General features: G+C 41.8%; 1 protein-coding gene across 4 annotated transcripts in view; it reads left to right on the top strand.

Annotated features, from left to right (window-relative positions):
- SNX10 (sorting nexin 10) overlaps positions 1-13,688 on the top strand; it is a 36,686-nt gene that overhangs the window by 10,773 nt on the left and 12,225 nt on the right. For all 4 annotated transcript variants that reach the window (XM_049798542.1, XM_049798544.1, XM_049798543.1 and 1 more), the window contains 2 exons: positions 6,256-6,311; positions 11,965-12,051. In XM_049798542.1, coding sequence (XP_049654499.1) covers positions 6,288-6,311; positions 11,965-12,051 — 111 coding nt within the window. In that variant the 5' untranslated portion in view covers positions 6,256-6,287. The remainder of the gene's footprint in view (positions 1-6,255; positions 6,312-11,964; positions 12,052-13,688) is intronic.

Genomic DNA, 13,688 nt, shown 5'->3' with positions numbered 1-13,688 from the left:
GAGTGGTCCCCAGGTTGTCTGCAGAAGTTGTGGCAAGCATCAGCTCTGAGTAATGACTAATTACCATGATGAGGGCTGACATATACTGTTCTTTCAGTGTCTTGACCCACAATTACCGTTCCCTAGCTGTTGCCTAAGAGCCCAATCTGCCAGCATTAGCCTTACTGGTATTTTCTAATGGGAAAAAAACCCAAAGTAATAGTTGCTCTGAGATCAGCAACCCACTGATACTGCAGAATATACGTAAAGTCCTTTGGTTGAGCATACATCTGCACTTTGAGACTGGAAAAAAAAAAAGAAAGGAGAGTGAAGAAACATCCAATGGTCTCATACTGTGAACAGATTTCTTAGTGTTTCTTCCTTGTTTATCTTTAGGCTTTTAGAGGTTTCAGAGGGGCTTGGCATGCGAGTCGTGCTGCTGTCCAGCAAAATGGTATTAAGTTGATATAATTCAAAGTGTGGTGTATTACCACTGTAATTGGACCCACACCTGACACCGCGATCCATGTCATGTATATATTCTGGAGGGGAGAGGAAAATTTGTATGTTTGATTAATGCTTTGATTTTCACATTCCTCTGAAATGAATGACAATTTCGTAATTTTTTTTAAAATGGATTGAATTCATTGTCTTGATAATATAGGTCTCAATAGCTAGGAAGACTGCAGCAAAAAGGAATGGCTGGTTGGGGAAAACCAATAACATAGTATGTAAAGAGGAGCTGTCTTAATTCTGGTGGCCATAAACAAGCATTTAGCAACCAAATGGAGTGAAATCCTGTAGGAAAAGAGTAATTAACTAAGTATCTTGTCAGCAGCGGCTGGAAATTGGAATTTCAAGTGCAGCTAGACCGGCATGACTTTTGGCAGTGTGTTTCTACATAGCATTGTCGTTGGAGGGAAGGTCCATGAATCCTGACGGTGATTTGGGAAGGTCTTGTTCTTTTAAAAGCACCTCAGATGGTGTCCTCGTTTCCTGCTCAGCAGCAAAGTGATTCTGCTGCTACTGTAATATAACACTGATGAAGCAGGTACCTTGAGTCTGGAAAGTGCGATGGATTTGCTGAAGGGGTACTTTATTTTATTGATGTCACTAAGCTGTCTGCAGACATCCATGTGTTGTGCAGAGTTAAGATGAAAATGCTTATTATTTCATATTTTTCTCACTTCTAACAAGCCGACCCTTACAGTGATTTGCTGAGGGAAGGTGAGGTGGGTAACCGGCAGGGTTGATGAAAGAAGGAAAGCTATTCTGTGACCTGCACAGTCTAGTGTCAGTCCTCACTGTCCTTTTCATGGACAGCAAGGGACACAGGGGAACTCATGACTCCTCTGATGACTGCAGTTGGGTTGACCCCAGTATTAAACTGGACCAGGTGGAGTAGAAGGCATCTGCTTATGCTGAGGCTGAGTTACTCTGGACTGAGGGGAAGCCCCTGCTTGGGGAACAGCATTTGAATAAGATTCTTTCCATCAACAAGCGCAGTGGTTCTGTGATGGCCATGTACCCAATTCCTGTAAATGCTAGACTGTGTTATGCTGTGGTCAGCTTGGCATGACAGAATGGTACATTTAATATGTATAAATGTATGCTGCCTGTATATAGTTTTCACATTATTTTCTTCAAAACTTGGGAATAAGCTCCTGAAACTTTGCCTGTTTCTTATACTCTGAGGTTCTGCTATGAGTCACCATCCAAGTCTCTGCTGGACTAGATGGACATTTCTGTTGATATATTCAGTACGGCTGTTCTTACGACTTCAGGGAGTTTTGTTTCATAAATAAGTTAACATTGGTTTCTGCTCCTTGTTATCCTTTCTTTTGAAACCTATAATAACGTTTCATCTATAATTCTGACTTAGTGAATTTACTAAATGGGGCTTTAGCTCCCTTATTTCCTACCTTCCTGCGACAGCGCTGGCACAGACATCTCTCAGGTCCTCCCCTTCACATAGGAGTTGCAGCAGACACTCTTTCCCCAGCAGTGATGCTCCCTGCCAGTGACTGACCTTTCAGAATTAGTCCAGGCCCTGAGGCTTCTGCACATACAATCCATACTTCCCCAAATAAATTCTCATTATCCTATCCTGAATCTAAGTAGTACTTATGTTTTAGTATGGGATTACTTGAGTTTATTATAGCCTTTTTTGAACTCTCCAAAGTTAGCACCTTCTTTTAGCACAGCTCCATTCTTCATATCTCTGCATGGCTCCCCTCTGCCCCATCGCTAGCATGTATATTTTCCTTACAAATCCATATGGATCCATTTCAGGTACGTCGTGAGGTTGGTTGCACACAGGTGTGTTGTGTCGTAGTGAACTCCATGTACGGATGCAGCTGAACTTTCTACAGGCCGTAGGTTAAAATTATTGTAAAGGTAAAAAAAAATCTAAAATGTGGGAAAGATCTTTAAGTATTTAGAGGTTTAATTGTGATCTCTCTCTTGGTCACATTGAAGCCTTGAAAAAAAGTTTCATTTGATACTGATGATGGGAACAACCTTGAAAGTGCAGCTGAGGACTTTGCTTGTGACTTGATAGGACTTTCAGTCATCACCGAGGTCTGAAAATAAATCACTCTTCCCTGTTAAAGCTTGAAGGTAGTCATTTAGTTACATGCTTAGAAATAACCAAAGGTGTGTGGATGGATAATTCTTGAGCCAAAGATCAACATTTGCTGCTTGAGGGGAGACACTGGCCACATGGAATCTATGAACACTCCCAGAGCAGACAAGAACATTGCATAGGCCACTGCCCAGCAATGAGTGAAATCACAAAACTTTAGTGCAACTAAACACAGCTACTAGTGAGGCAGCTGGGGGGGCTCGCATTTGTTTGTGCTCTTATAGCAAGTGTCACGGTTTTTGTCTGTGGTACTGCTCGAGTTTTCATCTTTCAGTTTGGGAATGTAGGGGAGAAGTTACTTCCTCCTTTAAGATAAAAAGAGTGTTCCTACATGATAAAAGGGTATTCCCCTAGTAATAGTAATTAATCTTTTTAAATTAAGCTTTTAAAATATAAAATGAACTCTAAAGTATGAAATAAAATATAATATTTAATAGTATTTCTCTATTATCCTCAAGAAGAGCACTGCAGTTTATCTATTATCCCTAAGAAAAGCACTGCAGTACTTGGGTTTGGGTGTCGTTGTCCCCGTTCCCCCCCCAACCTGATTTTTTTTTTTTTTTTTTTTTTTTTTTTGGCTATGGGAGGTATGGCAAGTCATCCTATGTAATCTTTTTGCTTTTGGGTTGTTGTTGTTGGCAGTTGTGGAGCCGTTCCCTGGCAGTTTCGTTGGTTATGTAATTAAGAACTGTCAAAAATATTTACCACAAGGAGCAGGTATTATATTAAGTATATGAAACTAAGTAATAATAATAAAAAAGTCTTCAGTCTGATAATAGATCAGAAGCGGAACAAAAACTTACTCTAAGCAATGTTGTTTTTTCTTTTTTTTTTTTTTTTTTTTTCCCCCAGTCACAGCAGAAAACATTTTATCAAAAGTACAGATCTACCACTGACTTTGTTGATTCTTTTTCCCAGCACTGGTGTGTTTCTCTGTCAGTGGAAATTTTTTTTTGTGAGTAAAAAGACCAGCAACCTTCTGTTTGTCTTCTGAAGGCAGCTTCTCTCTGTCACCGGTATTTTGGGTAGGGTTTTTCTAAAGATAAAAAGACACCTTCTTAAGCAGACAGTTGAACTGTTCTGCTTCACTGACTTGTACATGTGTTAAAGAAGTCCCCAAATATGTCTTCTACCAGACAGAATACTGCATTCAGTATGTTTGCAAGTGGCTGCAGAGTGACAGGGGCAATCTTGGACTTTAAGTCAGTGGAAAAGGTAGCTTTGGTGGGCTTGTTCCCCCCCCCCCCCCCCTTTTTTTTTTTTAAATTACTTGATGAAGAAAAGGATGTATTTTAAATATTTTAGGAAGGGTTTTTGGTGCTGAAATATTAATTTGCATCATTAAATATTTAAAATTGCAGTGGCTGTTTGGAGTTTAAACTGTTCTTTCTAACCTGCACCAGCACATAACTCGAACGTTAGGAAAACAGATGACAAAATGAAATGTGTTATTTCAGCCCTGTCATTCACTAATAGTGTCAGGAATGAGATATTTTGGGTTTGCATAATTTCTTACTTACATCAGTTAAGAGACAGGAGAGAGAGAGGCTGTGGAATCTGATAAAGATATATAACTAAAAAAAATAAATATTGAATTAACATTTTAAACCAAACCAAAACAAAAAAAACACAACACATTCCACCAGAGCAGAAAGGGGGGAAAAATCCCCCCAAACTATATAGGTTTACAACTGCACCCAATGGGGAGAGATAGCAGACAGAATCTTTCTAACAGCCTGAGCCCTGCAGAGTGTTTTCTGTGGTGTGGCTTGTGCTCTCCTGAGAGGTAAAAGCCATTTATCTCCACCAAAAGGAAAGTTTCTAACATACTTCTGTATTAACAGCAGTTACAACTGATGAGCCAAATTCTTGTCCCCTTACCCCTTGCAGAGCTGCTTGGCGCTGCTGAGCTTGTGCGGCAAGTGTCCGAGTGGTCTTCTACGCCTTCAGCCCAGAGCATATATGCAAGTTAGGCATAAACACGTCGAGTAAAAAAAGAAAGGTTTGGGAAGTGTGTTTTCAATATTCCTCTGTGCTTTTATCGGCGCCATCCTAGCTACAGAAGTGAAATGGTGGCCTTTATCGAGACGGGAACCGTACTGATGGCACTATTCAGGATATCTGAAGTCCCGTGTATGGACATTTCTATTTGGAGACAGAGCATCCTATTTTGATATAACTGATCTTATAGAAACTTGACAAAGATGTGTTTGTTCCAAAATAATTTCCTGGTCGAAGAAATATATGTGTGCTTATCTTTGTGCTCTGTTTTATTAGCATAGATAGAGTTGTAATTTGAAAGTTCGGTGTGTTTGTAAGAGGCATTGGGCAGGGCTGGGCTGTCCAGGAGTCCTTAGCTGGGCTTGACCCGAATACATCGTTGTATCATAACAAGAGTGGCTCCAAGCTCTGTGTCACTAAACCTTAGCAAACCACCTCCAAAAACATAGCCATGTGCCTTCCCTAGTCGTGTGTGAACATTTTGCAGCCAGCTGACAACAGCTGCTGGGGATTGCCAAAGAAAGCTGCAAATTAACCTTTTTCAGTGCAAGGTACCTGCCCAGAGGGATGCACGGGAGGATTTTGCTTAGCTTCTCCCGCTCGAGTGGCATCCATCCTGACTGTGGCACCAGTGGAGGGAGTTGTACCCCTGGGGTGCAGGAGGGATCCTGCTTGGGTCCTCTCGGTTTGGAAAGAGGAGGCTGACTTTTAACAGCGGAGGCGGCAATGGGATGTTTTTGTAGCTGGGGGTCAGTGCCGGTGTTAGCTGGCAGCGGCTGGCTGGCATGTGGGAGAGGTAAAGGGGAAAGGCAAATCCTTTTCCCATGGAGGTTTTTTTTAGGCAGGCAGTGTGTATGTAAGCTAGCAAGTGAATAAAGCTGCCCTGCTCTTCCCGTGTGGGTACCTGTCTTGAGCAAACTGGCTGGTTTATGGGACTGCAGAGGTAGTTAAAAATTTATCAGGATTTCCAGTGAAAGAGTAGATTTAAAACGTAAGTTAACGATGGGAATTGGTCTCATTATACACTTCCCTACGTGGAGGTTTTAAAGCCACAGTGGTTTTTAAAGCCACTCAGCCACTTTAGCCTGAGTTTTAGGTAGCCTGCAGGATCCAAACAGTTTGTATCTCTGCTCATATCTCCGTTTCAGAGAAACTGTTGAGAGGGGCTTTTGATTCCACTGACTCAGATGTTTTAGCATCTCTGGACCTCAGCTGCAGTCACGCAGACCTGTGCTTGGGTGCCTGGGAGCAAGGTGTGGGCAGCACTGCCTCGGCTGTGTTTGTGCACTGGGGATACTGGCTGCGTGGAGCTTTTGGGAGGTGGGTGCAAGGATGAGCCCCTGGGCAACTCTGGGAGCAATGACAAAAAGTGCTGAATTCCAGAGATGGACAGGCATCACTGGACTGTCATGTATGACAAATATCCCCAGAAGGGGACTAACCCAGTGCTTCTAAAATGGGTAATTTTTTTTTTTTTTTAAATGAATGAATTCTTAGATAGAGTTAATGCAAACATGTTTCCTGGTAGATACGGCACTGAGCCTAGCTCTTTCCACTGTCTAGCAAAAGTGATAATGAACTTCAAATAACTATTAAATGTACTAAATGGCAACCTGCTTTGTTTTTTTCAGGTTGATTTTCATTTTAATACAAACCGGTGAAGATGACACCAAAACATGAAAAACAAGTAAGTCATGTCTAAGCTTTAATAAAAAAAGATTCTAGTTTGGTGATTGTGGATTGAATTTCACTAAGGTTCACATAGACCAGGAAAGATTGGTTGTATTCTTCATGCTTTTAATTGCCAAGCTACAGAATATTCTGGAGTGATGCTGTGCCAGTTCCTTCTGTTAAAGCTTGATGGAAGAATCAAACGTTCATTGGATCAGAGGGAAGTAGAGTAAGTGACTCTGTGCATAAGGGGCTCAGACACTGAGACAGAAGAGAAGGACTTGCATTTCAGTCTTCTCTCCATCAGTCTTCAGGTATTTTGTAGGACATAATGGTTGGAGCTGGGCCTGACCTCTGATTACCAGATGCTTGGACCACAAGAATCACGCTTGCACATTCTCTTTTGCTCAGCCCCAATGAACATTTAAAAGTTTCAGACAGAGTAATTTGTTCAGCTGTTAGGCTCTTATCAGCCTTACTACTTGGCATGCGTGGAGTGAAGATGCCAACACTCCCAGCGTGAAAACATCCATGTCCTTTGTGGTTGATCATTTTACTAATAGGCAACCTGATGGGAAACTATTATTCTTGGAAGCTTTGTGGAAAATGACTCTTTGGGGGTTATTGACTAATCAAATGTGTAACAGTGGCACCATGGAGCATGAGGTTATCACCTGATATGGTCCTGAGCACAGAGATTTGAATTAAAATGCAGCTGGAATGATTAATGCAAATAATCATCCAGTGTGAGATTATTTTTATTCCTCATCCTTGTGGTAGATTTCCCTCCCCCCCTGCCCCGTATTAAAAATAGATGTTTCCATGTCAGATTTCTTATTTTCCTAATAGGAAAATGTTAGACTTCTCAGAAACACAGTTTTTGTGGTCAAATTCTATATAGTAGAGCTTCTTGCTTATCCATGTCTCTGAGCAATCCATTGCATTGTGCAGAAATATTTCCAACAGGAGATGGAGGTGAGGGGGAAGGGGGGGGGGGGGGGGGGGGAAAGGAAGACTTCTTGTATTTGCTTCAGCTGCTTTTATGGTCTATTCTTCCTTTTGAGGCAAACCCAAATGCGAACGTTTCCATTTTCAGTTCTTGTGTCTACATGACCTCAGTGCTGTCCTTTTCCTCTGCTCTCAGCACTCGTGTTCTTTGCATAAGACTGTAACCATGAGGGAGTAGGTATAAACCAGGCTTAGGGGTCATTTTGGCCATTTTGTCATTTATGTGTGACCCTAACTACTTGGACTGCTCCAGGCCTTGAGGACAGGGTAACAAAATGCCACCGGTGCCATGCCTAAACTGGCTGTTTTAGCCGGGAATTAAAAGGTAGATCCAGCCAGAGGAGCTGCTTTGCTGATTCCTGCTTGTTAACTAGTTATGACTGCTTTGGGGGCAGATTTGAAGTTCTTCATGAGGTTGTTTGGGCCATCATGGCTGCTGGCATCCATATCAAAGCTATAGCACTAGCAGTTTGGATAGGAAATGTTTTGCTTATGAATTTAGCAGTTTCTGGGGAGAAAGGATAAATGGAGATGCCACTTTTTCCAGTAGCTTTCTGTTGAGTCTATATTGTCCCCAGTGCAATAGGCCTCCACGACCAAGCTTTGACATTTTGAACTGTCAGCACTAAGTTCTGGTTTTGAGAATTGTTGCACTTAAGCATTACAGGACACATATTGTCCTTGAATGTGTGACGGGCATGCATGTATTGTGCCCCTCAATTAAAAACCAAGCCAACACAACAAAACCAAACAAACCAAAAAAACCAGAAAGTATATATAATGTGGCATAATAGCTAGATCTGCAATTCTGGAAAAACCAAGCAGGACTGGGCGGGGGAAGAAGACACCTTGAAAAGGATTGCAGCTGACAAAAGTAAAAAGTCCCTGAAATCTTGGCTCTCTTCAGGCTCTACTTCCCACGTCGTATGGCTGGACTGCAATGCGGTCTTGTGACAAAAGATGAAGTTAGTCTTCATGTGGGCTGTGGGAGGAAGAGGTCAGCCTCACCTCCCCTAGGTGAAAAGTGCATTACTTGAAGATAAACATGGCTATTGAGAGTATCCTAATTTTTATAGCAAGACAGAGAGGGAAAGGAGTATATGCAAAGCAGAAAGGCAATTATTATCCAAAACTGCTGTAATCTGGTGACTGTGGACTGACCATACAACAGCAATCTCTCAGAAGAGTATTCTGCCACCTAACATTGCTAGGACCCTAACATAGCCTATACGTGAATATTAGCCTTTACAAGCCTACTTTTATAGGGATGGGGAGGCATAAGCACCTTTTCTGGCAGTGTATCTGCATCTATACTGGGCAGTTAGGGCTGCTTTGATTAAATCAATATTTTTGTCCTGGTGGGGTCTTGTATCCTGGAGAAGGCTTAAAGGTCAAAAATGGAGGGATAGTCTGTGCGTGCAATGCCACTGTTTCAGAGCAGCAGAAACTGTAATGGGAATTGGGATTAACACTTCCTGGATTCAAGATGTTTCTAGGGGAAGTAACCATAGATCTTGAGAAAGGCTGTGCATTTTTGGTTTTGTTTTCTAGTTGCTTAATGTTTATCTTGCTTCATTCTGAACTTGGTATCAGTATTCTCTGGTAAATAAAGGAAAAAAACCCCAAACATCCAGTCTTCTGAAATCCTGGTGTTTCAAATTGGAGCTGACATTGACTGTGTGTGAGGGCTGCAGTTTGGTGAGGTGCTATACTGTACCACAGATCATTTTTACTCTTGGCTCAGTGATGTACTGCCTAGACACCTGCTTGCCACAGTATGCACAGCAGGTCTCCTTTGTTCTATAGGTAGAGTCTGAAGGGTGCTTGAGTTCCTCACTATTGAAACTCAGTGGCTATTTAATTAGAAATTAAAAGTGTACAGAGTTTTTTTGTGTAAATCATGTGGTCTGGAATCATTTGCAGGGTAACCTATAGCTAACCCACAGCATATCCAGTAGTAACTTTTAATCATAATGCTTTGGTATAATAAAGGTCGAAAGAAGCATTTTACTTCAAAGTTATTTTGATTCTCTACAAAGGAGAGGGTTATAGAAGGTTACTTGGAAATGAAGTAATTTGGGGAACCCGAACAAAAGAAAAGGCAATGAGAAGCCGGTACAGCAGTAGTTGAGAGGAAGGGGACCGAGGTTAGGCTATGAGCAAGCTACCTGCAGTTGTGACTCCTGGGGGCAGCAGTTGAAGGGAAGAGGACAGCAGTGTCCCATTTGAAGCTTCCTGGTGTAATTCCTCCTCTTCCACTTGCAGGACTGATGCATTTAGTGCTCAGGAAAGAAGAGAAAGTATGTTTAGGAGAAGTGGTTGCAGCTCTGGGGAAGAGTGGGACACAGGGAAATAGGAGGCTGGGGAAGACAAAAACTTGGGAGAATGTAAGACGATATGAAAGGAAGTTACAGTGGGTCCGAAATTATGATGTGTCTGTATACGTATGCTAAATATCATAGTGAGGCAGGTGGAAAAAACTCGCTAAATATCATAGTGAGGCAGGTGGAAAAAACTCAACCAAAAATGGTTTCCTCTCCTTTGTTCAGCACGTTGATCAGGATCTGCTCAGGAGGGTAATAAATTCCTCATGCCCCACCCCAGCATTTTTATACAAGTAAAGGTATAACACTCAGCTGGTAGAAGTGATTACGGTTCTGTTCATTTATTCCTCTTGTGCCATGTTGGCAGGGGGTTAAAAAGCTGCAGAGGAGAATCGGGCCTCCGGTACTCTTCAGTAAGGAAAGAAGCAGCAAAGCTGGTGGGAGCTTTTCAAATGGGATTTCTTTGGCAAGGTACTTGTGACGCACACCAAAAGCGTATCCAGCAATAATGAAGAAAACACCCCTGTGACTAGGAGCTGGGCTAAGTGAGGTAAAACTGTGGGCTGTGTCCAACCATCAGGCCATGGGCTCCCCATCCCTGAAGCAGTACTGCCTGGAAATCAACATGGTAAATGATTTATTCCAGACCATGAATGCCTCCCTGACATGTACAAGGTGCAATGACTGTTCAGGGGAAAAAAAATAATCTTTTCCATTCAAGGATGTCATTGTTCTCCTGTCGGTCTGTTGAAGGTTGCTGCTGGTGGCATGCTGAAGTCTGTGTGGTGGTGGGAGAAGACTTGGCTGAAAAGTAAATGTTTCTTTTCTGACATCTGTGGTTTGGTCATGGAGAAACACATTTTGAGAGCTTTCTAGCTCAATATTTTTTGATTTATGCAAAGTCGTACTAAAAAAGCATGTTATTTACCAGAGACACTGTCATTCCTCCCACAGTTGATTCCTGTACCTGGAGATCTTGTGCAGTGCCTTCCTCTTGGGGAGGCACCATATCTACAGCTTAAAATGATGTGTTTTTCTTTAGCCGAGTCATTGTTTAAGTGGTTGACTTAACCCTTTGGGTAAATACCTTATTTAAGCAACTGAAGTAGGCCAGCCTATTCGTTTTTTTTTGGAAATAGCAGGTAGTTGGGCACATTTTCAACCTTTCTATCCTAAAGAAACCTTTTCCATCCCAGTATGAATATACAGATTACTGTTTTTTCGGGTTTGGGTTTTTTTGGTTTAAACATGATATAAGTTTTCACATGGTCATCAGCTAAGGATACTTGGAAGCATGTAATTCTTTAGCCTCTTCCAGTTCCTGTTAGTGATGCCAAGTTACATGACAGTAATGCCCACAGGCCTCTCACACTCCTTCGGGATCCCTCTGAATTATTATATAAATGCAGGAATTAAAAGGAAACAGACTATATATGACAACTTCTATGACGACTACCCTATTTCATTGTCCCCCCAAAATGGGGAGTTAGGCTCTACAGTGTGGCTGTGTTGCTTCCTTGGGCAGATGGATGGGCAGAATGGGATACAACAGTCCCCAGGTCCTCCATCCTTGGGTGTACTCTTGTGCCTTAAGTTCCTGGTGTATCAGGAAGCGTATGCGGCATGGCAGAGGAGGATGATTCATCTCCTTCCACATGGTATCTGGGATGCTAGGCTTGAGACCTTGAATTCCCTGTGTTGAATTTGTGTTTGGGGCAATTAATAGTGGCACATCATTTTCCACTGGGCTGGAGCAAGTCATTTGGGGTGTAGAAAAAAGACAGTTCTTCAGCTGCTTGTGGAGGTACTGAGCACTTACCTCGGATCCCTGAAATCAATGGGTATAAATACTTGATTTAAAAAAATATAGGTACAATGACAAAAGAAATTTAGGAGCAAATAAAATGCTATATTTATGTATTGGATACATGGAACAGGTTCGTAATGCAATCTTTGTGAATATTGACGACAAGGGTGGGGAAAGACTAGTTCTGTCTTACATGTGTGACTTTGAATGTTAGGTTTTTAGTTTGTAGCTACTGAGATAGCCAAATCTCCAATGCATGAAACATGTATGGCTTTTCACAGTATTACTTAATCTGAAATACTCCCTTTCAGCTAGCAGTTTGGCAAGGAATTTCCCAGACATGTGGTGTAGCTCAGATGATTCATTGCTTTTTGCTTCCCCTTTTATAGGGTTGCAAAATTCAATAAAACAGCAGTTCAGCTTTTAATCTGAGCACAGTAGTTTGTGGAACAGCAGAGCAATCAAGAGAGTCTTTCAGGCTCCCTTTGTCTTCTGAAATTAATTGCTTGATTTTTATTATGCGCTTGCAGGAATTTGTAACTGTCTTGGTGCGAGACCCCAGGACACAAAAAGAAGACTCGTGGCATTCTTACATAGACTATGAGATATTTATTCACGTAAGTATAAAATATATCAGTGCAGATTCTTTGCGTTCTTATTGCTGTTTCTGTCCAAGCCAAGGTTCTCTTTGGGGTATTAATGGAATTTCTTTATACCATTTCTGGGATGCTGGAGGATATTATTCTCCTTTTAACAGCTGAGATGCAGTGGAAGAGGTAAGGCAAGTTGGCCAAAGGCAGTGCAGAAGGTCTGTGACGACTGGGAGGCGAACCTGCTATTCCATTCACATGGGCACTCCACAGTGTCTTGCAACAGAGACTATTCTTAGCTTTGGTTATCAACTAGAAGACTGTCATAGTCAGGGATGTCTTACCGTTATAGAAGTTTGCTGTCCAGGTATTCATGGAAAAACAACTTTCTTTTCAAGTTATTATCTGGTTATTTGTACTTCAAATTATCCTGAGTTCTTCTTTTTACCAAGTTATTTGCTGCAGTGTGGTTGTTTTCAGTGTACCTTGACATTCATATTATGCTAGTTCAGTGGTGCTTTTGTGTTTACGATCGTAGTCTACTATACGTTAATGGGAGTGCACTTAGAATTACGGTTCTCTTGTGTCTTAAATCTGTCCTATACATAATCTTATTTTATTGATTATTCTTCTTTGGTGGATTACATATGGAAGGAGTTATCCTACTTTCCCAAATCTAGATTGAGGGATTTTAATTGCAAAGTGAAAAAATTTTTTGTGAAGTTTGTCGAATATTAGGTGAAGAATTTGAGAGCCCCGAGTTACGTGGTTAATGCTTGGCACAAGACCAAAAGCATTTCCTTCCTGTGAGGCAGTTAAGCATTCAGTGTAATGAGAGCAAGCAGTCAAATGATGGCTTGTTAAATGTCCATCATGACAAGTACTTCTCTCCTGTGTGGTGATCAGAGCTGTGAAACTTTCACAGTTTGCAATATGGTTTAAGTACTGATTCCATAGCAACTATATTTTTGACTTCCTGTAAATAGAAGTTCTGGAGATTTGGCAGGGCAGGTGCTGTATTACTGTTTCAGAGGCATTGGTGCTTCTGAATAGAAGTATATTACTGGCTTTCTCAGTGGCTGCTAAATTGGCGTGATGTCATTTAGACCCAGCGTTATATGATTCAGCACTGGGCATTTCTGAAGCTGATAAGCATCAGCTCAGCTTCCTACCAGCACAATGCCAGGGCTTTCAGAGACCAGGTCTCTAGGTTGGTCCTACCATCCAGGCTTCTCCATGGCTTCAAAATCTTGGGTCTGCCAGGCTCTTAGACAGCTGGGTTCCCCTTCTGCCCAGCTCCTAGAGCATTTGGCTTCTTAAACTGTGAGGTATCTTGGATACTCACCTACTCCAGAAAGCTGGCATCTTTGGGCCCTCCACAATCTGCATCATGTGGCTGTCTAGGAGCTGTGGCTCCTGGCAGGCAGTTGGGGGTGGGTTGGACTGCAGTCAGATTTATAATGGAGTCCTGTCTGGTAGGTGGAATTTCATCTAAATGTATGGTCCACAGGAAAATTTGGCAAAAGCATTTAATTTCCATGAATTGTTTCTCTTTTGATGAATTGGCATTTTTCTGGTGGGCTAATAGTGTTCCTGTGGGAAAATTTCCAAATGCTGCCACTTGCGGAGAGCAGTCACGTTGGTGTTTTTTTGATTTGCTTAAG

The sequence above is a fragment of the Accipiter gentilis genome, chromosome 4 (genome assembly GCF_929443795.1).
Source record: "Accipiter gentilis chromosome 4, bAccGen1.1, whole genome shotgun sequence".
Classification (NCBI taxonomy): Eukaryota; Metazoa; Chordata; class Aves; order Accipitriformes; family Accipitridae; genus Astur; species Astur gentilis.
This window is presented reverse-complemented; position numbering and strand designations above follow the sequence as displayed.